At 41.6% G+C, this 27,991-nt stretch overlaps 2 protein-coding genes across 2 annotated transcripts; both read left to right on the forward strand.

Annotated features, from left to right (window-relative positions):
• Window positions 1-264: 264 nt before the first annotated feature.
• Window positions 265-14,252, forward strand: LOC141911602 (uncharacterized). The gene is made up of 4 exons (XM_074802588.1): window positions 265-348; window positions 763-4,276; window positions 10,073-11,492; window positions 12,931-14,252. Exons 2-4 carry the CDS (start codon window positions 793-795, stop codon window positions 14,120-14,122), a joined length of 6,096 nt encoding a protein of 2,031 aa, XP_074658689.1. The 5' UTR covers window positions 265-348; window positions 763-792; the 3' UTR covers window positions 14,123-14,252.
• A 256-nt stretch (window positions 14,253-14,508) lies between these two features.
• LOC141911506 (putative ATP-dependent RNA helicase DDX23) lies at window positions 14,509-27,991 on the forward strand. The gene is made up of 17 exons (XM_074802472.1): window positions 14,509-14,663; window positions 19,746-19,947; window positions 20,036-20,323; window positions 20,413-20,560; window positions 20,645-20,774; window positions 21,088-21,209; window positions 22,142-22,318; window positions 22,418-22,497; window positions 22,733-22,958; window positions 23,595-23,740; window positions 24,147-24,324; window positions 24,629-24,718; window positions 25,119-25,268; window positions 25,811-25,962; window positions 26,223-26,331; window positions 26,828-27,002; window positions 27,479-27,991. Exons 2-17 carry the CDS (start codon window positions 19,772-19,774, stop codon window positions 27,703-27,705), a joined length of 2,574 nt encoding a protein of 857 aa, XP_074658573.1. The 5' UTR covers window positions 14,509-14,663; window positions 19,746-19,771; the 3' UTR covers window positions 27,706-27,991.

The raw sequence follows: 27,991 nt of genomic DNA on the forward strand, positions 1-27,991 counted from the left end.
TTGGCCAAATTGAAATTTTATTTTGTACGATTGAATAAAACTAAAAGCAATCTATTTTGAGTAAATCATTCAGAACTGGGTTAAGAATGTTGTTTTTTTTTTATTTGGTCGCAGGAGTGATTTTTCGTCGATATCGTCTTTGTGTGAAGTGTCGTGAATAAAAATCTAGTGTTCCACGGTCCTCATCCCGATAATAAAGGAGCGCAATAAATCGGGAATCGAAACCATATTGATTGAGTAGAGGGCGCTTTAATCGAAAAGAACCGGGCTTACCCGAGCCAAACATCCCACCAGGCCGCAAATTCAGTCATCGGGCCTTTTTCAATCATCAGAATACGATATTCTCTGGTAAATTTCCTGTAATTAAATTTTTTCGATGTCTGTTTCAACTTGCAATAGACGTCGGGGGCTGTGTATGTAATGTGCGGCACACTTTAAAAAAGTTGAATTTTATTCAATTCAATTAATTGCAAGCAATGATTGACTTTTTACTCTATCTAGTCTACTAGTTCTACACTAAAATGTGAATCTCACATGTTCTTGATGTATTATGTATTTCATATAAACATTTCATATAAACTTAGACTTGACTTTATAAATATAGTGTCACGAAAAATATTTCAAAAAACATCCGGGTTGAATGGTTAGTTATGTCGAGAGTAAATTGGATCTGGCTTGGGTGGAGTCTGCTGTAGTACCCGGGATATTGTGTAATAACCTCAAATACAAGCATGTGTCTTAAATACGTTCTGTTTATTGTAGGTCTATGGTTGAGCATTTTTGAACAGCGCCATGAGTTTACCAAGTTCATCAACTGTCCACCAGGGGATGAAGCTGCACCAGTGCAAAATTTGTAGTAAGATATACCGTTCAAACCGTAACCTACGGCGACACTGGTCAAGTAAACATTCCAGTCCGTTGAAGTGTGAACTCTGCGAAAAAACATTCCTTATGGAAGAATCATTAATGAGTCACATATCTGCCGAACATCCGGAAGTGGATCTGTACCAGTGCACTTTCTGTCAAAAATATTTCACAACGGAATCAACTTTGAAAAAACATGTCCAGAATGTACATAAAAGCTCCCATCCGCATAAGTGTGAAATCTGTCAACGGATGTTTGGACAAAAATGTAATTTAAAGAGGCACATGTTGACTATCCACCAGGGGTTGAAACTGTACCCATGCAAAATTTGTGATAGGAGTTTCAGTACAAACTATAGCCTACAGCAGCACATGATCAATGAACATGACGATGCAAAACCGTTCAAATGTGATCACTGCGATAAGATATTCAGTACGGAAAAATCGTTATCGAATCACGCATCTGTAGGACATCCAGAATTGAATCTGCACCAGTGCGCCATCTGTCAGAAATATTTCACAACAAGTACGGTTTTGAAAAGACATATCCAGAATGTACACGAAAACTCTCGTCCATATAAATGCGAGATCTGTCTACAAACGTTTAAACAAAGTGGTAGTTTAAAGCAACACGTTATGGCCATCCACCAGGGGGCAAAGCCGCACCAGTGCAAGATTTGTAAAAAGAATTTCAGCATGAAGTGTTCCCTACAACAACACATGCGCGGAGTACACGACAGCGTGAGACCGTTTAAATGTGATCAGTGCGTTAAAGCATTCGGTCGAAACTGGGTCTTGCGGCAACACGTACTTCTAATGCACAGCGCCTTGCGTCCGTTTAAATGTAAACACTGCGATAAAACTTACAGTCTGAGCAAACATTTAAAGCGGCACATGTCTGCTGCACATTCGCACATGATCAGTGTACACAACAATCTGGGACCGTTCAAATGTGAACACTGTGATAAGTCATTCAATACGAAAGAATCGTTATCAAGTCATAAGTCTGCCGAACATCCAGGATTGAATCCGCAGCACCAGTGCGCCATCTGTCAGAAATATTTCGCACTAAGATCGGTTTTGGAAGAACATATCCAGTATGGACATATAGGCTGCCATTCACTTAAATGCGAAATCTGTCAACAAATGTTTCGGCGAAAGGCTAATTTAAAGCGTCACATGTTGGCCGTCCACCAGGGGGCGAAGCCGTTTCCGTGCATGATTTGTAAAAATACAAGTTTCAGTTTGAACAGTAACCTACAGCGTCACATGATCAGTGTTCACGCGGATGTGAAACCGTTCAAATGTGAACACTGCGATAAGATATTCAGTACAGAAAAATCGTTATCAAGTCATATGTCTGCCGAACATCCGGGACTGAATCTGCACCAGTGCGACATCTGTCCGAAAGATTTTGCGTCAAGCTCGGTTTTGAAAAGACATAGGCGGAATGTACATAAATGCGTTGGCCCGTATAAATGTGAAATCTGTCCACAGATGTTTGGACATCACAGTAATTTAAAGATGCACGTGTTGGTCGTCCACCAGGGGGCGAAGGCGTTTCCATGCAAGATTTGTAATGATACAAGTTTCAGTACAAACTGCAACCTACAGCGTCACATGATCAGTGTACACGCGGATGTGAAACCGTTCAAATGTAATCACTGTGATAAGATATTCAGTTCGGAAGAATCATTATCAAGTCACGTGTCTGCTGAACATCAGGGATTGAACCCGCACCAGTGCACCATCTGTCAGAAATATTTCGCACAAAGTTCGGTTTTGAAAAGACATATACAGAATGTACATAAGGAGTCCCATCCACATGAATGCGAAATCTGTCAACAAAAGTTTGGACAAAAGAGTAATTTAAAGCGTCACATGTTGGTCGTCCACCAGGGGGCGAAGCAGTTTCCATGCAAGATTTGTAATAATACAAGTTTCAGTTTGAAATCTACACTACAGCGTCACATGAGCAGTGTACACGCGCATGTGCAACCGTTCAAATGTGAAATCTGTCCACAGATGTTTGGACATAAAAGTAATTTAAGGAGGCACGTGTTGGCCGTCCACCAGGGGGCGAAGGCGTTTCCATGCAAGATTTGTAATAATACAAGTTTCAGTACAAACTGTAACCTACAGCGTCACATGATCAGTGTACACGCGGATGTGCAACCGTTCAAATGTGAACACTGCGATAAGATATTCAGTTCGGAAGAATCATTATCGAGTCACGTGTCTGCTGAACATCCAGGATTGAATCTGCACCAGTGTGCCATCTGCCAGAAAGATTTCAAATTGGAATCACTTTTGAAAAGACATATCCAGAATGTACATGAAGACTCCCATCCACATAAATGTAACATCTGTCACCAGACATTTGGACAAAACAGTAATTTAGAGAGTCACATATCAACCGTCCACCAGGGGGCGAAGCTGCACCAGTGCAAGATTTGTAAAGTGCATTTCCGTTCGAACTCTAACCTATGGCGTCACATGCGCAGTGTACACGACAAACTGAGACCTTTCAAATGTGATCAATGCGATAAAACATTCAGTCGGGGCTTTACCTTAAAACAACACGGAAAGACCGTACACGGCGGTGTGCGCACGTTTAAATGCGATCACTGCGATAAAACTTTCCCTCGAAACAGTTGTTTAATGCGGCACAAGTCTAACGTGCATCTGAATTTGAAACATGAGTGCGCTATCTGTCAGAAATCTTTCACAATGAGAACTTTGTTGGAAGTTCATTTGAAAATTGTACATAAAGGCGCTCGACTTCAGAAATGTGATATATGTTGGCAAACGTTTGCAAATAAGAGTAGTTTAGAAAAGCATTTGCTCGTTATTCATGCAACGGCTGACATGTATTACTGCAAAATGTGTGAAAAATCGTACAGATATAAAAACGGTCTGGATTTACACGTGTTTAACAAACATACTAAAGGGGGCGCTGCTCGGAGTTATCGGTGTGAATTATGTTTGAAAAGTTTTTTACAAAAGTGTTCTCTGGACCGCCATGTGAGGATGAGTCATCAGTTAGAAAAGTATTCCGAGGCTAAGGAGGAGGCAGAGGAGATGGAGACAGATTCAAAGCCTAAGGAGACAGATGGGGTGAAGATGGATTCTGAAACCGAGGAGGAGGCAAAGGAGGTGATGACAGATTCTGAGACTGAGGAAGAGACGAAGGAAGGGATGACGGATTCAGAGACTGATGAGGAAACAGAGGAGGTGATGAGTGACTCAAATTGGGAGTTTGAATCAGATTCTGATACCGGGGAGGGCTTAGAATTAGAAGTTGAATTTGAGGACGAGGAAAATGTGGATCCGACAAAAATGACATTTGACGAATTGCACCCTTGGCAGCAGTATACTGAATTTTCTAATAAAATATGGATTTTTACAAACCGTTAATTGTAGATTGATTAAAAGGTTTTAACCAGGCAGAACACATTATACAATGTAGATTTGATTTTACTGAAATTGTTGTACTAAAAACTTTGTGGTCATGAAATTTGTTTGTACAATGGAATTATAATAAAAAGAAATAATTTGCTTTGACATAAATAGTTAGCTCTTAAAATATTGTGATCGCTGGATTTGATCGTGGGGACGATTCGCGATGGGTCAAATTTTCTGACGTTGGACAGTTGCACACGCACAGCGGCCATATAAAATCGCAATAAATCGGGATTCGAACCCATGTTGATTGACCAGAGAGGGCGCTTTAATCGAAAATCCTCCTTCAAAACAAAATACACTTTAAATCATATGAGTTAAACTGCAGCGTCCCGTGAGAGGACCCGGGCCTGTGACGGGACATGGGTCCTCTCACGGGACAAATGTAGAATTCTTACATGAAACGTCGATTCCAATGCTAGCGGTTTCGAGTCTCAATATTCTTATGTATTCTGTCTATAACGGTTATGAATAAATAAATTCAACTATCGATTGTAATTATTACATTTTCCATTTTGATTTCATTTATAAATACATAAAGGCCTACCGAAAAATTCTAATTTACTGCAGGGCCAGGGGGACAATATGGGGATATGAATGCACGTTTTTCACGCAGGATTTTACAACGGAACCCGCGATTCAAGTTACCGTCCCGTGAGAGGACCCGAATCAACACACTGTCCCGTGAGAGGACCCGATTTTAAATGCTGTCCCGTGAGAGGACCCGGTTCAACACACTGTCCCGTGAGAGGACCCGATTTTAAATAATGTCCCGTGAGAGGAGCCACTTTTAAATGCTGTCCCGTGAGAGAACCCGATTCAACACACTGTCCCGTGAGAGGACCCGATTTTAAATAATGTCCCGTGAGAGGACCCTATTTTAAATACTGTCCCGTGAGAGGACCTGGTTCAACATTCTCTCCCGTGAGAGGACCCTATTTTAAATACTGTCCCATGAGAGGACCCGATTCAACACACTGTCCCGTGAGAGGGCCCGATTCAACACACTGTCCCGTGAGAGGGCCCGATTCAACACACTGTCCCGTGAGAGGACCCTATTTTAAATACTGTCCCGTGAGAGGACCCGATTTTAAATGCTGTCCCGTGAGAGGACCCGGTTCAACAAACTGTCCCGTGAGAGGACCCAATTTTAAAAACTGTCCTGCGAGAGGACCCGATTTTGAATACTGTCCCGTGAGAGGACCCGAATCAACTTACTGTCCCGTGAGAGGACCCGGTTCAACACACTGTCCCGTGAGAGGAACCGATTTTAAATAATGTCCCGTGAGAGGACCCGAATCAACTTACTGTCCCGTGAGAGGACCCGGTTCAACACACTGTCCCGTGAGAGGACCCACTTTTAAATACTGTCCCGTGAGAGGACCCGAATCAACTTACTGTCCCGTGAGAGGACCCGGTTCAACACACTGTCCCGTGAGAGGAACCGATTTTAAATAATGTCCCGTGAGAGGACCCGAATCAACTTACTGTCCCGTGAGAGGACCCGGTTCAACACACTGTCCCCTGAGAGGACCCGATTTTAAATACTGTCCCGTGAGAGGACCCGAATCAACTTGCTGTCCCGTGAGAGGGCCCGGTTTCAAATAATGTCCCGTGAGAGGACCCGATTTTAAATACTGTCCCGTGAGAGGACCCGATTCAACACACTGTCCCGTGAGAGGACCCGGTTCAACACACTGTCCCGTGAGAGGAACCGATTTTAAATAATGTCCCGTGAGAGGACCCGAATCAACTTACTGCCCCGTGAGAGGACCCGGTTCAACACACTGTCCCGTGAGAGGACCCGATTTTAAATACTGTCCCGTGAGAGGACCCGATTTTGAATACTGTCCCGTGAGAGGACCCGAATCAACTTACTGTCCCGTGAGAGGACCCGGTTCAACACACTGTCCCGTGAGAGGAACCGATTTTAAATAATGTCCCGCGAGAGGACCCGAATCAACTTACTGTCCCGTGAGAGGACCCGGTTCAACACACTGTCCCGTGAGAGGACCCACTTTTAAATACTGTCCCGTGAGAGGACCCGAATCAACTTACTGTCCCGTGAGAGGACCCGGTTCAACACACTGTCCCGTGAGAGGAACCGATTTTAAATAATGTCCCGTGAGAGGACCCGAATCAACTTACTGTCCCGTGAGAGGACCCGGTTCAACACACTGTCCCCTGAGAGGACCCGATTTTAAATACTGTCCCGTGAGAGGACCCGAATCAACTTGCTGTCCCGTGAGAGGGCCCGGTTTCAAATAATGTCCCGTGAGAGGACCCGATTTTAAATACTGTCCCGTGAGAGGACCCGATTCAACACACTGTCCCGTGAGAGGATCCGATTTTAAATACTGTCCCGTGAGAGGACCCGATTCAACACACTGTCCCGTGAGAGGATCCGATTTTAAATACTGTCCCGTGAGAGGACCCGATTCAACACACTGTCCCGTGAGAGGACCCGATTCAACACACTGTCCCGTTAGAGGACCCGATTTTAAATACTGTCCCGTGAGAGGACCCGATTCAACACACTGTCCCGTGAGAGGACCCGATTCAACACACTGTCCCGTTAGAGGACCCGATTTTAAATACTGTCCCGTGAGAGGACAGGTTTCTACCCGGCCCCGATTTAGTTACTTGAGTCCTTCGCCGTTAGTTGGCTGGATCCACTGTTCTAGGATTGGTAGACCTAATGAAATTGTCCACTTTGTCAATGTTGAGTCCCATGTTCATAATGATAATGTATTTTTGCCGTATATAAAAATTACAAGAAATTATTATTTCAACAAAATGCGTACAATGATGACTGGATGTAAGAAACTGATTTTCCTATTCGAACATTTTGAAGAGGTCTTCGGCATCGATTTAATGGCAGCAACCAGGAATCATTGATCATAAGGCGTCTCAAAAGAAACTGATTTCCAATTTTTAGAATGGGTTTATATACAAAGTTTCAGGTCGTTTTTAGTTATGGTCGATTAATAAATAGTGATGCATGAATGGAAAAATGAGTGTTGAACTAGTACACATGTAAACATACTCATGAAAGTAACCGCGTAAAATCCCGTCTCCGAGCACAAGTTACAGCTCATTAACAATGGCATATCTATACAATGGCATTTAACAACGGCATATCTATCTAATAGGCATTTATCGGGCTTCTCTTTCGGCGTAACTTTGTAAACAGTACCATTCACAAATCCATCAACGGTGAAATATGTATCTTAATAACCCAGCAACGTCAGTGGGTGAAAACTGTTCAATTCAAAACACATTTATCTAGTCACATAAACTAAACAAGTCGATGAAAGGTAGAAGCACAATCCCGAGTAGTTAAAAACGTTCGAAGTTAATTTCCCGCGATTATGTAATTTAACTCAAGCTTAATGTCAAACTTAACCAAGAACTAGTTTTTGTAGAAATCGTGTTGAAATCGAATCGGGTCCACTCACCAACTTGAATTGGGTCGGTGAATAACCGGGTCCCCTCACGGGACAGAATTTAAAATCGGGTCCTCACGAGACAGTGTGTTGAATCGGGTCCTCTCACGGGACAGTAAGTTGATTCGGGTCCACTCACGGGACAGTATTTAAAAGTGGGTCCTCTCACGGGACAGTATTCAAAATCGGGTCCTCTCACGGGACAGTATTTAAAATCGGGTCCTCTCACGGGACAGTGTGTTGAATCGGGTCCTCTCACGGGACAGTATCTAAAATCGGGTCCTCTCACGGGACATTATTTGAAACCAGGCCCTCTCACGGGACAGTATTCAAAATCGGTCCCTCTCACGGGACAGCAAGTTGATTCGGGTCCTCTCACGGGACAGTATTTAAAATCGGGTCCTCTCACGGGACAGTGTGTTGAATCGAGTCCTCTCACGGGACAGTTATTAACTCTCACGGGACAGTTATTAAAATCGGGTCCTCTCACGGGACAGTGTGTTGAATCGAGTCTCTCACGGGACAGTATTTAAAATCGGGTCCTCTCACGGGACAGTGTGTTGAATCGGGTCCTCTCACGGGACAGTGTGTTGAACCGGGTCCTCTCACGGGACAGTGTGTTGAACCGGGTCCTCTCACGGGACAGTAAGTTGATTCGGGTCCTCTCACGGGACAGTGTGTTGAATCGGGTCCTCTCACGAGACGGTATTTAAAATCAGGTCATCTCACGGTACAGTATGTTGAACCGGGTCCTCTCACGGGACAGTATCTAAAATCGGGTCTTCTCACGGGATAGTATTTAAAATCGGGTCCTCTCACGGGACAGTGTGTTGAACCGGGTCCTCTCACGGGACAGTATCTAAAATCGGGTCTTCTCACGGGATAGTATTAAAAATCGGGTCCTCTCACGGGACAGTGTGTTGATTCGGGTCCTCTCACGGGACAGTGTGTTGAACCGGGTCCTTTAACGGGACAGTATCTAAAATCGGGTCTTCTCACGGGATAGTATTAAAAATCGGGTCCTCTCACGGGACAGTGTGTTGATTCGGGTCCTCTCACGGGACAGTGTGTTGAATAGGGCCCTCTCACGGGACAGCAAGTTGAATCGGGTCCTCTCACGGGACAGTGTGTTGAATCGGGCCCTCTCACGGGACATCATTTGAAACCGGGCCCTCTCACTGGACAGTATTCAAAATCGGGTCCTCTCACGGGACAGTATTTAAAATTGGGTCCTCTCACGGGACAGTGTGTTGAATCGGGTCCTCTCATGGTACAGTATTTAAAATCGGGTCCTCTCACGGGACAGTGTGTTGAACCGGGTCCTTTCACGGGACAGTATCTAAAATCGGGTCTTCTCACGGGATAGTATTAAAAATCGGGTCCTCTCACGGGACAGTGTGTTGATTCGGGTCCTCTCACGGGATAGTGTATTGAATCGAGTCCTCTCACGGGACAGTATTTAAAATCGGGTCCTCTCACGGGACAGTGCGTTGAATCGGGTCCTCTCACTTTGAATTCTCTCTCGAGAGAGTGATCTAGGGCCATTAAGTTGCCCCCTCCACTTTTACTTTTGTTTGCAGTGTAACGCTTAACAAACGGTTACTAACACCATTGGCACCAAAATTGTCAAGATACATTCACTTTATTTTCGATAGTATGAGTCAGTCTATACACTAAAAATTTAAATTTCGATAGCTGTGGTTCTGTCTTCTCTTGATCCGATCTTCATTATTTCATTTAATGTTTCGATTTGATGATATCATTGATCTGAAATAATAAAATTACGAACAAATTTCGATTATTAACATGTTCTTAACATTATTTTGAGTGTATATAGTAACCGATCGAGTGCAGTTTCTTTCGACATTTCGTCTATGAAATGCAAAGTTTTCATTTTCCATCGGGACCTGTGACGGGACAAGGATGTCCCGTCACAGGCCCCAGGTCCTCTCACGGGACATGCTGCATAGCTGCAGTTTAACCTGTTTCCTTTAAATGCTCAAAACATAAGGTAAACGCCTGGCTAATGGTAGACCTCCCGGCCTCGGCTACCACACCCTTCTTCCATTTCCAATTTCTTAAATAATCCTTTTTGAAGTTACCCCTACTAACAATTAATCATTGTTTGTGGTGATTCTGTTAATTTCAGGTCTTAGAGGAGATAAATCTGTCTTCACCTCCTTTTTGAAGAGAAAAATCTGTGCCACCAATATCGACGGCACCACCAGGGGGCGAACATGTCCAACCAGAGGAGGATGCAAGCAGTCTGTGAAAAGAGTTTCGATATCGTGTATGACCACATATGTACGGCAGCACAAGCCGGTTGCACACTCCGGTTTGTTTAAATGTGATCACTGCGATTAATCATTCTCGAGGATCGGATTGTTTAAGAAACACGTCCGGCTTACATTTGAAATTAAAATTGCACCAGCGCGCCATCTGTCGGAAATATTTTTCAATTAAAATGGTATTGAGAAAATACGCGGAGATCGTGTACGAAGGCACCCGATTGCATAAATGTAAAATCTGTCCGGAGACGTTCGCAGAAAAGTGTGATTTAAATACGCACATATTAAAGATCCACCAGGGGGCGAAGCCATACCAGTGTAAGATTTGTAAAGTGTATTTCACTCAAAAAGCAGCAATGAAGGTCCACATAATGACCGTACACGACGGTGTTCGTCCGTTAAAATGTGATCACTGCGATCTAATATGCAGTACGAAAGCGCAGTTAAAACAACACACGTCTGCTGTACATTTGAAATTGAAGCCGTACCAGTGCGCCATCTGTCAGAAACAATTCACGCTTAAATATCATTTGAAAAGACATGTCGAGCTCGTTCACGATGGAGTCCGGCCGTATAAATGTGAAATCTGTCAGCGTACGTTTGGAGAGATGAGTAATTTAACTCGGCACATCGTTTCAATTCATACCAACGGTGGCGCTAGTCGTTCTAGTCCGTCGTCGTCGTTGTCGGCGCTGTTTAGCTGCAAAATATGCGAGAAATCGTACACGACAAAAAACAATCTGACCAAGCATAAATTTTTCAAGCATCCTAAAGAGGGCGCTGCTCAGAGATTTCGGTGCAAATTCTGTTTGAAAAATTTCTCGCATCCAAGTTCACTGAGACGCCATCTGAAAAGCATACATCAGTTTGAATCAGAGGAGGAAGTGAGGAGAGTTTGTGAAGAGGCTAAGGAGGCGAAGACAGATTCTGATACTGAGGAGGTAACAAAGGATATGAAGACCAACTCTGATGTTGAGGAGGAAACAAATGAGGTGATAACAAACTGGGAGATTGAGGAGGAGGAAACAGAGGAGGCGGAGACCGACTGTGAGAAGGTTGACACAGATTCTAAGATAGAGGAGAGAAAGGAGGTGAAGATAGATTCTGAGACACTGGAGGTAGAGACAGAGGAGAACACAGAGGAGGTGATGACTGATTCACTGTTTGAAGGGGTGACAAAGGTGGTCGATTCTGAGACTGAAAAGGAGGTGAAGACAATTTCTAAGATTGAGGATGAGGAGGCAGAGGAGGCGCAAATTACCTGTGAGCAGGTCAACGCTGTTTCGGAGATTGAGGAGGTCCCAGAATCTGAGCGAGACTTCGAAGAGGAAAATGTGAATCCAATAAAAAAGATGAGATATGACAAATCTTTACAGTGGCAACACTATGCAGTGTGTTCAGGGAAAATATGGCTTTTTATAGAACAGGAATGATTATTAACTTATTAAATATTGACACCAGGCAGCTTTTTTATTCCAGATCATTATGTTAAGAATTTTAAACAATTTCTATGTTATGTAGCTGTATACAATAATTTATTTGCAATTGAATGCATGCATGTGTTTTATGTGATTAAATCAATTTATAAAGTATTTAGCGATGTTTCGTGTTACACTTGATGCGGGAAATCTGTAGCATTTTCAGGCAGGGTCCAGTTTCACAAAAAGGTTTAATTAACTCTTTAAATCGATTGATGCGTTTAACTAAAAAGTTTAACCCAAAATCTTTGGCGTAATCGCTATTGGTTACTTCAAAGTTTTCAACGAGGGCACTATCGAAACTCGAAACGTTTTAGGCTTAAGTCGTGAAACTGGGCCCTGAACTGGATTGTTTGAATTGGTTTTGGTCATAGGCAGGGATGGCTTTTGATGGAAAGTCTCCTTTTTCAATATATGTAGATAAGAATGTACAAATACGCCTACAACTAAAGTATTTTAATTCCGATTTGCAAAGAGGCCCGATAAAAAGTGCGCGTTAATCAGGACTCGAAACCATCGTGATAGAGAAATAATGTTCGATGAAGGGTGGCTCCGACGATATCCATACCCTTATCCGCAGGCTCAAACCGCACTAGAGTAGAGTAAGTCAGTTTCTGGCCAATTTCAATCATCAACCTGTCGTTTTTGGGGTAGATTTCATCTATTTTCGATTGTTACTACTAATCTTTAGGCTAATGACTTTGTTTAAGTTGATCCCTTTTGATCAAATCGCGGCTGTTTGTCGTAATTTTTGTTTAAAGTAAAAGTAAACTTGATCATTTGAAGTAACGAAATACACTTTGTCATATGTAAAATTGATATTCCATTCTCTCCTTCTCATTTCGACCTCAGCTTTATCATCGCACACGAATTCTGTTTATTTCTAGGTCAATGACAATGTGAAGTCATCTATCAACTATCCACCAGGGGGCGAGCTTGTGCGAGGACGAGGTCTGTGATAAGAGTTTCGGTTTGAATTCTAACCAGCAGCAGCGCACACGTCAGTTGAACACAGCAGTCCGTTTGAATGAATGTCACTGGGCGATAAAACTTTCAGTACATGATGTCTGCCACATAAGTCGAACCAATGCAGCACCTGTAGGAAAGATTTCGTATCGAAATCAAATTTGAAACAACGGGCAGAGATTTTACATGAAGGCGCTCAACTTCATGTATGTGAATACTGTTGGCGGACATTTGAAGAAAAGATTAGTTTAGATACGCACTTGTCGAACATGCACCGCGGCCACGGAGAGAAGCCGTTCCCGTGCGAGGTCTGCGGAAAGAAATACAATCTGAATTCTAACCTACAGCGACACATGTCACTCGGATATGCAGGTTCATTTAAATGCGGCTGGTAAGACGTTCAGTCTGAAAGGAAATTTAAAACAGCGTTAATCTGTTACAGCAACGCCACCCGTCAGAAACGCTCAAAATGTCATCGAAAGAACATGTTGAAATTGTAGACAAAGGCCAACCGATTAAATGTGATATCTGTCAGCAGACCTTCAAAAAAAAATATAATTTAAACTTGCACATTTCGACCATCCACCAGAAGGCGAAGCTGTACCAGTGCGAGATTTGTGAAATGAGTTTCCGTTACATCGCTTCCGTGCGGCGTCACATGCGGAGCGTACACGACAAACTGAGACCGTTTAAATGCGACCAGTGCGATAAAACATTCAGTCGTGGCAGGATCTTGCGGCAACACATAATCGCCCTACACAGCGACTTGCGTCCGTTTCAATGTGAACACTGCGATCAATCTTTCAGTCGGAAAGAAAATTTAACGCATCATCATTCTTGCGTTCATTTGAAGTTAAAACCGCACAAGTGCGCCATCTGTCAGCGATGTTTCGCGCTAAAATCTGATTTGAAAAGACATGTGGAGACTGTACACGAACGCGCTCGACCGTACGAATGCGAAATCTGTCGGCAGACGTTCGGACTAAAGAGCGGTTTAAACGCTCACATTTCAGCCGTCCACCAGGGGGCGAAGCCGTGTCAGTGTAAGTTCTGTTGGAAAAGTTTCTCACAAATGTCTTCATTATACCGCCATATAAAATACGATCATCGAGTCGAAAACGATTCCGAGACCGAGGAGGAAACTAAGGAGGCGATGGCAAATTCTGAGTTTGATACGGAGGCAAAGAAGGTGATGGCAGATTCTGAGTTTGATACGGAGGCAAAGGAGTCGATGGCAGATTCTGTGTTTGATATAGAGACAAAGGAGGTGATGGCAGATTCTGTGTTTGATATAGAGACAAAGGAGGTGATGGTAGATTCTGAGTTTAATACGGAGACAAAGGAGGTGATGGCAGATTCTGAGTTTGATACAGGGTCAAATGAGGTGATGGCAGATTCTGAGTTTGATATGGAGACAAAGGAGGTGATGGTAGATTCTGAGATTGTGGAGGAGACTGAGGAGGTAAAGACAGAGAAAATCACAGGAGAAGCCGAGCAAGACTTTGAGGAAGGGGAAAATGAGAATCCGATAAGAAAGATGACACGTGACGAATCAATCCCCTGGCAGTACTACGCAGTGTGTTCTGGGAAAATATGGCTTTTCCTAGAACAGGAATGATGATTAACTTATTAAAGATTGCCACCAGGCAGCTGTTTCATAAGATAAGCATGGATGTTTAGATGATAGTGGTATCATGCGATTATTTCGTGTAGTTGTGAAAGAAACAATGAATTTGATTGGATTGTTATGGCATTTTATGAAATAAATTATTATTAACAAAATTATTTCAAAAACTGTGTTTTAATGATTGAAGTAGAGGACAATGGCTGACTGAGGAGGTTGATTGTCAAATTGGAAAAAAAAAACGACTTGATGTTAATTCCGTTTCACGTTCGTCTATGAATTTGAATCATCTTTGCATTTCATACTCGAAAATATTCAACTAGCTATAATAGCAAAAAGGAGATCAATAAAATTAGATTTTGTTCAATAAATTTAATTTAATTAATGCGATAGACGGCGCTGTAGTCGTTAACAATGGCTGCGCCCATGTAAAACGATTATCGTATCGTATCGTATCGTATCGTTTTCGCAGTCATTGAAGAAGGCCTATTGGCCTATAAATTTGACTGCCTCGGTGTTTCGCTTAAGTTGCCAGGTATTGCCAGCACTTTGGTAATAGCGGAAAACATAACAACATCCGTGAATTCCGATAACATTCAGGTCCAAGTTAGTAGTGCTCGACCCGTAGTAGGAAATGCTTTTCTTGCCAGTGTTTATCGAGACGTAATTTGAAAGCATTTGTAGATGGAGCATTCACTATATCTTCCGTGAGCGAGTTCCAGTTGTTCACCACTCTGTGCCGGAAGAAGTATTTCCTGATATCCTTCTTAGCTCTCTGTTTTTGGATCTTCAGAGAGTGTCCTCTTAGATTCACTCTTCGTTGATCTCGTGGCACTAAGGAGTCTCCAGCGCGGTAGTTGTTATGAACCAGATTGTAGACAGTTATCATATCTCCTCTTGCTCTTCGATAGCTCAACGATGGAAGCTTTAGTTGTTTTAGTCTTTCGTGGTATGGTAAATCGTACAGATGTGGTACTAATTTGGTTGCTCGTCGCTGAATTTTTTCGTAATTGTCTACATCTTTTAGTAGGTGTGGGTTGTATGCGGGGATAGCATACTCCACAATTGGTCTTACTAATGCTTTGTAGACAAGACTGAATGTTCTTTCATCTAAACGTTCAAATGATCTTTTGATCATTCCTAGGATCTTGTTACATTTATTCATTGTCGTGGAGTACTGTGCCTGAAAGGTGAGATTATCATCAACAATTATTCCCAAATCTTTCTCCTCTGGGACCGCCTTCAATTCGTGTCTTCTGTTTCCTGCATCCATAGTATACTGAAAATGTTGTCTATTTTTTCCTATGTGCATCACCACGCATTTGTCTGGGTGAAAAGTCATTTGCCACTTCTTTGCCCAGTCTGATAGTTTGTCCAGATCCTCCTGAAGTCTGTGTTGATCTTGGATGCTGTGTACGATTCTATAAATTTTTGTATCGTCAGCATACATGAGAATATAACTTTGAATTTCATCAGGGAGGTCGTTGATGTAAATGGCAAACAATAAAGGACCCAGCACGCTGCCCTGCGGTACACCACTTATCACTGGTTTAGATGTGGATGTCGCACCATTTATATTAACCACTTGGTTCCTTTCACTTAGGAAGTCTTCAATCCATTTCAAGGCTTTACCTGTGATACCACAATTTTCAATTTTCTTTAGAAGTCGTTTGTGGGGCACTGTGTCAAACGCTTTTTGAAAGTCCAAAAAAATTACGTCAATGGATTTTTTTATTTCTAGGGCTTGTGTCCAATCATCCATTGATTTCAGTAATTGTGTGAGCGTAGATCTACCCTGTACGAATCCATGTTGGGCATCTGTTAAAACTCCATTAGTAATTAGGTGACTCATGATGTTATCTCTTACAATGGATTCCAGGACTTTACATACAATACTAGTCAGGCTAATTGGTCTATAATTCTCCACAATATTTTTTGGGCCCTTCTTGTGGATAGGCGTTACATTAGCTTCTTTCCATGATGTAGGTAATTTTTCTTCTTCTAAGGTTTTCCTGAAGAGAATGCTCAGTGGTTCTGCGAGCTCGTCTGCTGCTTCCTTCAAAATTTTCGGATGCAATAAGTCAGGTCCCATGCTTTTATTTTCATTCAGACCTTTCAGCTTGTTTGCAATCAGTACGGGAGTGATCTCAATGTCATGTATTTCAGGAATTTCATTTATTTGTGCATTGGGTTCTGGTATGTGTGAGGTATCCTCTTCTGTAAATACACTTGCAAAGTATTCATTGAAGGTGTTGGCCTTGGTAATGTCCTCAGAAATGGATGTGCCATTCTTTTGTAAGTCTGGTATACTTCCTTTTGGTGATGTCTTACTGCGGCAATATCTCCAAAACGCTTTCGGATTTGTTTTTACCTCTTGGGATAGTTTCTTTTCATAGTTCTTGATTGCATTTCTTGTTTCCTTTTTTGCTAGATTCCTAGCTACTTGAAATTTCCTGTAATCTTCTCCATCTTTTGTCCTGAGATACCGCTTCCAGGCTTCGTGTTTCTTTCTAACTTTTGACATTGCTTTTCTATTCATCCATAGTGGGGAGTGCCTTTTCCATCGTGGTGCTTGATAAAGAGGAACATGTGTTCTTTCTGCTTTAAGGATATTTTCTTTAATACTTTGCCAACATGACTCCATATCCAGTTGAAGGAGGGATTCTTTTTTGAGATTGTTATTCAATTCTTTTCGTAAATTGTCGTAGTTACCACGATAGTAGTTCCGCCTTTCGGTCTTAATTGCTGTATTTCTTTCGAGTAGTATATTCAGGTTAAACATTAGACAGATGTGGTCACTTTTTCCTAGTGCAGCCATGTAATCAACCTTCTGAACTATTTCCTGGTCATTAGTGAATAGTAGATCTAGCAAACTGGGTTCCTGGTTTTCTCTAAATCTGGTTGGGTGTTTGACGTGTTGTTCGAGAAATGCATCATTACTTGCTTCCCATAGCTTTGTGGAGACATGAGTGTCTGCTTGTCTACAGTGGTTTGTTTCCCAATTAACTTCTGGTAAATTGAAATCACCACATAGTACAGTTTGATATTCCTTTAAGGTTCCTAAAGATATAATCATATCTCTGAAATGGTTGTTATTCACCAGACTGCTGTTTGGGCTTCGATAGGCGCATCCCAGGAGCAAAGGCCGTTTGTTAGAAGTATGATGAATTTCTACCCAAATTATTTCATTAGTCATTGATGCCTTCAGTCTCTCTAGAACTCGCACGGGCGGTTTACATGGTTTCATAGTAGATCGGATGAAAACGGCGATTCCTCTTCCATCTTCCTCTATATTGGTAAATGTTTCATATTCTTCACAACCATTGAACATAACATCACTGGGGTTATATGCTAAGGTACTATATTTCGGTTTAGCTTCAGTGATGCATATAATGTCTGGATCGTGTTCGATCTTTAGGGCACTCAACTCAGGTTTTTTATTCATCATGCTATCAGCATTAGTATATAGAACTTTAATATTTTTCTCTTGGTTTCTGTAATAACAGTTGTTTGAGTTTTTATTGTATCCTTCATTCTTTGGTGATTCTTTTTGATTATCTTCATTTTCATATAATATACTGTCATCTGCAGGGTTATGTGTCGGTCTGCTAGATGCAACATTCATTGACAGTTGATTATTGCGATTATTATCGAGTGATTGTTTTGGTACTAATAATTTCTTTTTCGCTGATCTATTTTGTTGATTCTTATGTTATTTGGATCTTTCGTGATTCTTTCTCGTAATTTCAGTTGATGATTGGCTCCTATCATAATTTCCTGGTTTTTGTTGATTCGATTTGCAATTACTTTTTAACATTGATTGGTTACTTTTCAGATTTTGATCATTTTTTCTTAAAAATTTTTTTGACAGTGATTTGTCTGGTTGATTGTCCTTATGGTTGGTTTTGGTTTGCTTGACGAAATGCCGGCGGTAATCTACTGACTATATCATTCCCACGAATGATAAGACCTCGTTCTCCATTTTTTGTTCTTTCCTGCAGCTCTTCCCTTAATTTCTGATAGTGTTTTCTTTGGTTCATAGTTCTATCGCTGGATACAGATACCCCTGTAATAGATGGATCTCCATTTCTCCTTAATTCGATAAATCTGTTTATGATCAATTCTTTATCGAGTTCTGTAGCTAGTATTACCCGAAGTGGGCGACATTTATTTTGCTCATACCGTCCTACACGGTTCACTAATTTAGGTTTATGAAGATCTGTTAAACCTAAGCCCTGGGTGATAAATCCATAGAGATTTTGCCACTCTTTTTTACGCCTTAATTTCACCTGTTCCTCGCTTGCTTCCTGTAAGCCATATATCAGTATATTATTTCGTCTGATTTCCGTCTCCCAAATTTCACATCGAACATCTTGGATTTCTTTGTCTATTGCTGATTTTACAGTCTCGTTTACCTCCAAGTTTCCTTGTGTAATCTGCAAGTTTACAGCTTTATTGATCATCTCATGAACTCTGTCGTCCGGGAGATTGTGATTAAGTTGCTCAATTCTATCTCTCAATTGTGTTACGTCTGATGACAAAGAAGTGACAGTTGATTTGTCCGCTTTTTCTTCCAGTTTGTTCAGTATTCTTTCCATTGATTCATCGTAGTTCTTCAGGATCTTTTCCATCCTATCTGCGTATCTAGTGAGTCGTCCTTCATCAGTTTTTCTTCCTTTACATTCACGGCAAATTACTGCTAAGCAGCAGTCATCCATGTTTGTTAAATCAACGTCATAACCGCTTGGTAAATTTGAGCAACTAGAGCACAAACTTTTTTCACAGAAAGTACATGTTAGCGAACTTGAGAATACAATAGGCTTCTGACATATTGAACAATAATTGTCTTCAGTAAATTCAGTATCAGGAGTGGTGTTGGCTTTTTTAACTGGTGAAATTATAAACCGGTTATTATTTGATTTGTAAGTACGTTTTAATCGACGTTTTTGTTCTGGTTGATTGTGAACTACCTCTGCCTACGAATCAGGACAATTTCGGATCTATTTTTCCATGCACTGCGTAAATTTAGGAATTCAGACTCTTAATTGAATCAACAGTTTACACAGGGAAAAGTAAAAAAAGAGCCAAGGGGGTCGGAATTTATCAGTTTTCAAACTCAAAGTTAAGGGAGGCTGCAAATAAAAGTTGCAACTGCAGAACCTTCCACCGATAACCATGGTAGTGGTAAAAAGATGCTATTGGAGAGAGGGCGCCACCGTTGTGTCAACATGTTTACGCACAGCTGTTCCGAAACTTTTTTAAAAACGGTGTTGTGAAATCGGGACTTACGGCAGCCGACCTCTCAATAGACAATTTCGCCCTCTCTCCACCGTTGAAAATCAATGCCAGAAGTGGTAACGTCAACGTGTATACAGATACAGATGCTTGCACGTCTGCGGTGCTTGCGTGTTCAAATCCTGATTTTTGTGATATATCTCTGCTGCTGATTTTTCCATACAGTTAATGTGCAGTGCAACAAGTCTGTTATAGCCTATCTTCCTAAAAAGTCTTTCAAAGGAAGGCCCCTTAAAAGCCTATTCCCCTATGCCTACTATTTTAAAAGTAATTTTCATTTCATTATTGAAATGTATTTTGTGATGATTGTGGCATTTTTCAGACTGATTATCAGAGATTGGTATCGATATGGATCAGGTGAGAGAGAGAGATCGTGAGTGGGAGAGAGAACGAGACCGGGGCGGTGACCGAGGGGTTAAACGTGACCGCGACGGTACGCGTGGAGGAGGAGGAGACCGGTATGTATCTTCTACCTCACCTGCCACTGCCTGCAATGATAGAATGGCAGCAGCAAGCACTGGCAGGTGGGCGTTCTAATTTGAAATTCGCAGTCGAAAAAAAAACAATAATTTTATGAATTGAGAATAATTCAATTTTTTCGAAATATTTTAGGGGTCGTGATGGAGGTCGGGAAGTTCGAGAAGGTCGTGATGTAGGTCGAGAAGGAGGTCGTGATGTAGGTCGAGAAGGAGGTCGGGATGTAGGTCGGGAAGGTCGTGACGGAGGTCGGGATGTAGGTCGAGAAGGAGGTCGGGATGGAGGTCGTGATGTAGGTCGAGAAGGTCGTGACGGAGGTCGTGAGGGAGGTCGTCATCGTAGTCGCAGCCGAAGTCGTGAAAGAAAACACCCCAGACACAGGTCAAGGTCGCGATCTCGAGAACGAAAACACGACAAAAAAGAGTAAGATTTTGGAGAAAATTGCAAAAATCTTTGAGAAAAACGATCTTCAATTTTTGAAATTGTTTCATTGAAGAAAAATACATTTTCAGTTCGAAGAAAAAATCGAGAGATGGAGGAGCGGCGGGAGTGAAGGAGGAAGATCAGGAGACAGAAAAGGAGGAGAAAGTGAAGAAAGTTCCACTTTCACTAGAGGAGATGATTGCCAAACGTAAAGCCGAGCAAGAAGCGTTGAGCAAGGTAACCTTGAACTTGTAAACGCCGTACGAGCAGATGAGATTCGGATTGAAATCGAATGTTACGACGTTTTTAATATCATTGCAGCCTAAGTTTCTAACGAAAGAAGAAAGGGCGCAGGAAGCTTTGAAACGACGAGAAGAGCAAGTCGAAGCGCAGCGTAAACAAATTGCTGAGGCGAAAAAAAACCAGGTCGATTTCCTTCGTCAGGCCAGAGGTATCTATCGAATTTCAACCAGACGATCCCTGAATAATCGTCTTTTTGTCGTTACCCGACTTTAGAAATACGGGTGAAATAGATTTTATTTTCACAAAAAATGGCAACCTATCCAACCCACTGCCCCATTGCGTGTGCATCGCATAAAAGGCGTGTAGTTATTTTAATGGCCTGTTGATAACGGCTTTTAAAAGCAATTCTAAATGATTTCCATTGTTGAAACTGTTTGGAATCTTTACGGCTTTTTATGGTGAATACAGTTTTTCGAACAGTTTCCGCGGTGATGTAACCGTTTATCATTGTTGTTTTATAGACGACGACCGCGAGAGAGAACGAGAGCGAGACCGCGATCGCGAACGCAGACGCCGCGAGCAGAAAGACGACAACAATCAGGACACGGGCGTCGATAAAGAACGCGAAGAGGCGGCCATTAAAGTGAGTCGACGCCGAGCCACCAGGTGGCAACGCTCAATTTTACCGGTATCTCGAGGGTGCTAGAAACTTAAAGTTGAAATGAAACTAGCTTAACCCTTCCTTGCGGACAAATTAATACCTTATAGTGCTGGAGATAAATTGAACATTTTGATAAATTCCACCCTAGTGTGTTGAATAACCGGAATACCACTATAGTGCGTATACACCGCGGCGCGATGTATCGTTAGTTACTAATATTTCACTATGTTCGACAGGTGCTGCCATTTTCCAGGAGAGATAATTACTAATTACTAATGACATCAATACACCGCAGTGCGGTGTACTAGCAAAATCTAGCACTGTTTTATACACTGCACTGCAGTGTAGATGCACTGAAAGGGTTAATGGGATACAAGAAATTTCTGATTTCCTCAATAGAAGCAGTGTTCTCCACGACAGGTTTTACCGAGTGCTCACCCCTCTCATTTTTACATCCATCCCTCCTGAAAATCAGCCACCCTCTATAAAATATCTGCTTCCCCTTCCAGAGAATGGATGTCAATATTTTATCAATGCTTATAATTGCTTTGAAATATATCGAGCTAATGTGAAAAATTACACCAAAATTAAGCTTCTGTATTTTTGGGGGGAGCGAAAGCCTTGTTACTTCAGCAGCCACAATGTCGTACACTTAACAATCAATGCCTGATGACAAAATTCCAGAATACAGAGAAGATGTCTTAGTTTAATTCTTTCCTGTGTTGACTTTTGATTTGAAACTAAAATCAAGGGCAAACTGGGATAACACTAAACTTTGACCTGGGATAATGACGAGGAGGAGCTCGTCATCCAAGCAGATACCCTCAACAATCATGTAAATTGAACCTTAGGTGGCGCTTCTAGTCGCGGATATGATTTGAATCGCGTTTCGGTATTTTTTTTCTTTTTCGTAGGAGCGGTATTTGGGTATCATAAAGAAAAAGCGTCGTCAACGGCGACTGAACGATCGTAAATTCGTGTTCGATTGGGACACGGGCGAGGACACGTCGACCGATTACAACCCGATCTATAAAGAGAAACATCAGATTCAACTGTTCGGACGCGGGCACATCGCCGGCATCGATATCAAGGTAAAAAGATGACGAAATGCGCGATAAGAAAATCCACTGATTTTGCGAAAAATCTCTTCATTCTTCCCGATTATTTGTCGTTTTATTTTTTTCGCGCAGCAACAAAAAAAAGATGCCTCGAAATTTTACGGAGATTTGGTGGAAAAACGACGAACGGACGACGAAAAGTTACAAGAAGTGTAAGTTTGACCTTGACATTTAACGATAATGATAGTTTATTTTCTTACATAGCACCAGTAAATTTTCTGACCGTAAAAATTTGACGGGCGGTTGAGATTGCTAGGTCGCGCGTAAAATCCAAACAGTTTCCGTCTATATCTGACGTATTTGACTGTGTCGGGGAATAAAGTGAGTCGGATAAAAGTGGGCCCCGCGCTGTTTGAATTTATTTTATTTCGTTGTTTCTTAAAACAGGAAACGTTTGAAAACGGTCGCGAAACGCGAAGCGAAACAGAAATGGGACGACCGACACTGGATGGATAAATCGCTCGAGGAAATGATCGAACGCGACTGGCGTATATTCCGCGAGGATTACAACATCTCGACGAAGGGCGGTCGCATTCCGAATCCGATTCGTAATTGGAGCGAATCGGCCGTTTCTACCGATATTCTCGAGGTCATCGATCGCATCGGTTACAAGGTCAGTTGGTAATGTTCGAAATTTGAATTTTTGAAATGGACCCGAATACAGTGGCCGGTTTCATAGTCGAGATCGAGTCCAAAAGTGATCTTCAATCTTATGATTGCTAGATTTGATTGGTCTTAAGTTAGCTTAGATATATATATATATATATATGGTCTTAAGTTGTTAGATTGGTTATAGAACCAGAATGAGCTTACACTGGTCTTAAGTTGTTAGATTGGTTATAGAACCAAAATGAGCTTACACTGGTCTTAAGTTGTTAGATTGTCTATAGAACCAAAATGAGTTTAGACTGGTCTTAAGTTGTTAGATTGGTTATAGAACTAAGTTGGTCTTAGACTGGTCTTGAGTTGTTAGATTGGTTATGGAACCAAAATGAGCTAAGACAGGTTTTAAGTTGTTAGATTGGCTATAGAACTAAAATGAGCTTAGACTGGTGTTAAGTTATTAGATTGGTTAAAACTGAACTAAAATAAGCTTAGACTGGTCTTAAGCAGTTAAATAAGTGATAGAAGAACTGAGATGGTCTGAGACTTGTCTTATTTCGAACTCAGTCTACTGTACTTAATCTATTTCTCCTGACCGGGGTCGAGTTGGTTCTGTGTTTTTGACAATGTGAATTTAATATTTCAGGAGCCGACGCCCATTCAGAGACAGGGTATTCCGATCGGTTTACAGAATCGAGATATTATCGGCGTTGCGGAGACCGGTTCCGGGAAAACGGCCGCGTTCCTTATTCCTTTACTCGTCTGGATTCAATCTCTACCTAAACTGGACAGGTAACAAATAAAAAATGCTAAAGCATCTTTAAAATACAAATCCAGTTTCATTTCGGGACAACATAACCCCTAGGAATAATTTGCAAATTTGTCGGTTATTACTAGCTATGCGATAAGAAAGTTGGAAGAATGCCCGATAAATGTGTCAGAACGCTGTGAAATTGCTTGTCCATGTATTTAATTATTCAAAGTTTCGGAGGACTGTCCCCTAAACACCTTTTGGCGCTCACCTACTTAACTTAAGAAATATAAAATGCCTTAAGGATGGTCTGACCAATATGAATATTTGTTGACGGGGTGATGGATTTGGGCCAAAACAAAATCATGTAATTAGACAGGTTCCCTTTCATGGTTTATGAAAACCTAAAAAAAACTCCTCCAGTTAAATTCGTTCCTTTTTTGTCAGAATTGAAGATTCCGATCAAGGTCCGTACGCGATCATTCTCGCGCCGACTCGTGAGTTAGCTCAACAGATCGAAGAGGAGACGTTGAAGTTCGGGCAGCCGTTAGGAGTTCGAACGGTCGCGATTATCGGCGGTATCTCCCGAGAGGAACAAGGTTTCAAATTACGTCAAGGTTGCGAGGTCAGTTTTACGGATAAATTCGAAATTTTATCTGTTCTCTAATTTTAACGTCTGCTGGTGACAAAAAAATCGAAAATTGATGAATTCAAAAAATTCGAAATTTCCTTCATTCTTGAGTTATTCAAAATTTTATCCATTCTTTTATTTTGACGTCCGGTGGTGAAAAACAAATCGAGAACTTTATCCATTGATGAAAAACAAAAATTTTATTCATTGTCATGGGTTGACGTTTGCTGAATTCAAAAAGTCAGAATCGTGTTCATCCCTTCGTTTATGTCTGGTATATTTGAATCGATTGTTGTAGATCGTCATAGCAACCCCCGGTCGTCTGATAGACGTGTTAGAGAATAGATACTTGGTTCTTGGACGATGCACGTACGTTGTTATGGATGAGGTAAGGCTATATTAGGGACAGGTCGATTGTCCTACCGTCCTAAGACATTAAAAGATTATCTGCATCTTGTCTTTATCGAGTGTGCCCTGGGCCCGGTTGCACAGTCGTGACTTAAGTCTAAAAGTGGTCTTAAATCTTAAGACTGGACTTAAGTTTACGTAAGTTCTTACGTAAGTTTTTAAATTGGCTATAGAACTAAGTTGGTCTAAGACTGGTCTGGTCTTTAAGTCTTAGCCATGACTATGCAACCACCGGCCCATGGGTCTTAAAAATATGAGACACTCCTGGGCACCTGAGTTGATATCTTTAGTACCGGTAGTTTATACCACCAAAAGTGGAAGTAATTTAACATCAAAAATAGTAGTTTAATTGAATATGATCTACCACTGCTGCCCTCTAGGCCGATCGTATGATTGACATGGGTTTCGAACCGGACGTGCAGAAAATACTCGAACATCTACCGGTGACCAATCAGAAACCGGATACCGAGGACGCCGAGGACGATTTGAAAATGATGGAGAACTTCCATTCGAAATCGAAATTTAGACAGGTAATGATTACACGATTAGTCGGATCGAGTTTTAAAGTTGTGAGCTGAAATTAGTTCATTTTCAATAATAACCCTGTTGCTGTTTGAAGAAAAAATCTATGAGTATTGATGTTTCAACTCAATTTTATGAGCATTCAGTTTTGAAAATGGTCAAATTTAATCAAGTCAATGTGGGCTTTTCTGAATATTCTGAAAATTGCTTACATTTGGAAAAGTTCAGGATAGGCCCCTAGTGCTTACCTATCTGGTAAAATCCCGTAGATGCTGAATTTTTGGACTCTGGATGTTGTAACAGGAAACTCGTGATAAATTTTATTATGGTGTCTTTGGGTCATTCTGGTTACAACTAAATCAAAATCTATGATGGCTGTTTCTTTGAAAATGGATTTCAACTTCAATTCAAAATGCATTTCACCAATTCATGGCTCATTAATTTAGAAATATGTCGGGAACTCGTTATCGGATTCAGGAAACTATGCCGGCGTCTGCTTCAGTCCGACTACCACAAACCGTTATATTTGAATGTTTGTATTTCTTCCTAGACGGTGATGTTCACGGCTACGATGCCCCCGGCCGTCGAGAGGCTAGCTCGTACGTATCTACGGCGACCGGCGATTGTTTACATCGGTTCAGTCGGTAAACCTACCGAACGTACGGAACAAATCGTCTACATGATCAGCGAACAAGAGAAGAGGTATTTATTCGTTCATGTTAGAAAAAACTCTGGGACTGGGTTCCGCAGAATAATAATAATAATGATAATAATATCAGAAAGTGTCTTGCTCCTACGAGTGCTCTAGCTCGACTCCCCTTTTCTCTATAACAGGGCTCCTACGGCCCCTAAAATTCTGGAATTGGCTGGTTGGTCTGGCCAACCACCATATGGTTTACATCAATGCCCGCTCAGTACATGCGTCTTGTTTGATTCTAACTCTTTTGTTTTCTGAATTTCAGAAAGAAGTTGTTAGATATTCTGAACTCGGGCATCGACCCGCCGATTATTATATTCGTCAATCAGAAGAAGGGAGCAGACGTATTGGCGAAATCACTCGAGAAAATGGGAGTAAGTATTCTTATAAATACTAGCCGTTATTTTCAGGGTTCTTATAGATCAGGGAATCCAAAATCCCCTGACATCTCCTTGATCCTTGACTGAGAGTTCCCTGATTAAATTATAAGATATCATCAGTGGACGCTGTTTCTTAACAATAGGTTCATTGTGCCACTCATCACCAGTAAGACCAAGAAGACTACAAAAATTCAAATTATCTTGACTTCAAGAAATTCCCTTTTTTATTTGACCCTCAACCAAAAATTCCCTGATTCAATTATAATACATTTTCAGCAATGGCTGTTTCTAATCAAGCGGTTCTTCATGCCACTGAACAACAACACCAACAATTCAAAGTTTTCCCTGATTTTCAAGAAAAGATATTCAGAATTCCCAATAGAGAAAATCAATCTGTAATCGCCTGATTTTCCCCCGATCTATAAGAACCTTATGAAATGTCTGAGTCTTAGATTCATCGCATTGTTTATTGATTTTCGTTTCACTTCAGTTCAACGCGACGACGTTGCACGGCGGTAAAGGTCAAGAACAGCGCGAGTTCGCGTTGGCCAGTCTGAAAGGTGGTAGTAAGGATATTCTGGTTGCTACGGATGTCGCCGGGCGTGGTATCGATATCCGAGATGTTTCGATGGTTCTCAATTACGATATGGCGAAAAATATCGAAGGTAAGAAATCTTTTAATGCAATTTCTAGAACTACTGTAGACTGAGCACTTACCACAGAGCAGATTGCCCCTGAATGTCACATGTCCCGGACTCTGCTTGCCATGGAGCAGTCGTCTACTGTAGATCGTAGATCTGAGTCAAGCGCACACAGTCTACTCTAGATCGGAGACAAGCGCACACAGTCTAGTGTAGATCAGAGGCAAGCGCACACAGTCTAGTGTAGATTGGAGGCAAGCGCACACAGTCTAGTGTAGATCGGAGGCAAGCGCACACAGTCTAGTGTAGATCGGAGGCAAGCACACACAGTCTAGTGTAGATCAGAGGCAAGTGCACTCAGTCTAGTGTAGATCAGAGGCAAGTGCACTCAGTCAAGTGTAGATCAGAGGCAAGCGCACCCAGTCTAGTGATATTTTTGACTCTAAACTGGTTGAAAAACGTCTAATTGAGTAATAAGTGATTGATTCGATATTTTCTAGATTACACCCATCGTATCGGACGAACTGGTCGAGCTGGTAAAAGCGGTCTCGCGATGACATTCCTTACGAAAGAAGATAGTCACGTATTCTACGATTTGAAACAATGTCTGCTCATCAGCCCGGTATCGACGTGTCCGCCCGAATTATCCAATCACCCGGACGCTCAACATAAACCGGGAACGGTCACCGGTAAACGTAGGAAGGACGAAATGTTGTTCATTACTTAATTCAGTGAATTCATTCAATTTATATTTGAAATATTGTTTTATGAGTTTTCGTGTCCAGAGCTGCATTTCGATGTTCCTGGATCCAATTCTGCAAATTGTGAGTTTTATTTGACTCCGAGTCAAATCTTAATTCATAAATCTAGACACCAATACAACGATGTAATAAGGAGGGTCGGACTATTTGTGAGAAATTCTGTTTTGAAGAAGATATCTTGTCGTGTAATATGTAAATGCTCTCTATCCTGAGCCGAGTTCTACCAAGAATAAAAAGAAGCGCTAACACTTA

This window comes from Tubulanus polymorphus, chromosome 10 (assembly GCF_964204645.1).
Source record: "Tubulanus polymorphus chromosome 10, tnTubPoly1.2, whole genome shotgun sequence".
Classification (NCBI taxonomy): domain Eukaryota; kingdom Metazoa; phylum Nemertea; class Palaeonemertea; order Tubulaniformes; family Tubulanidae; genus Tubulanus; species Tubulanus polymorphus.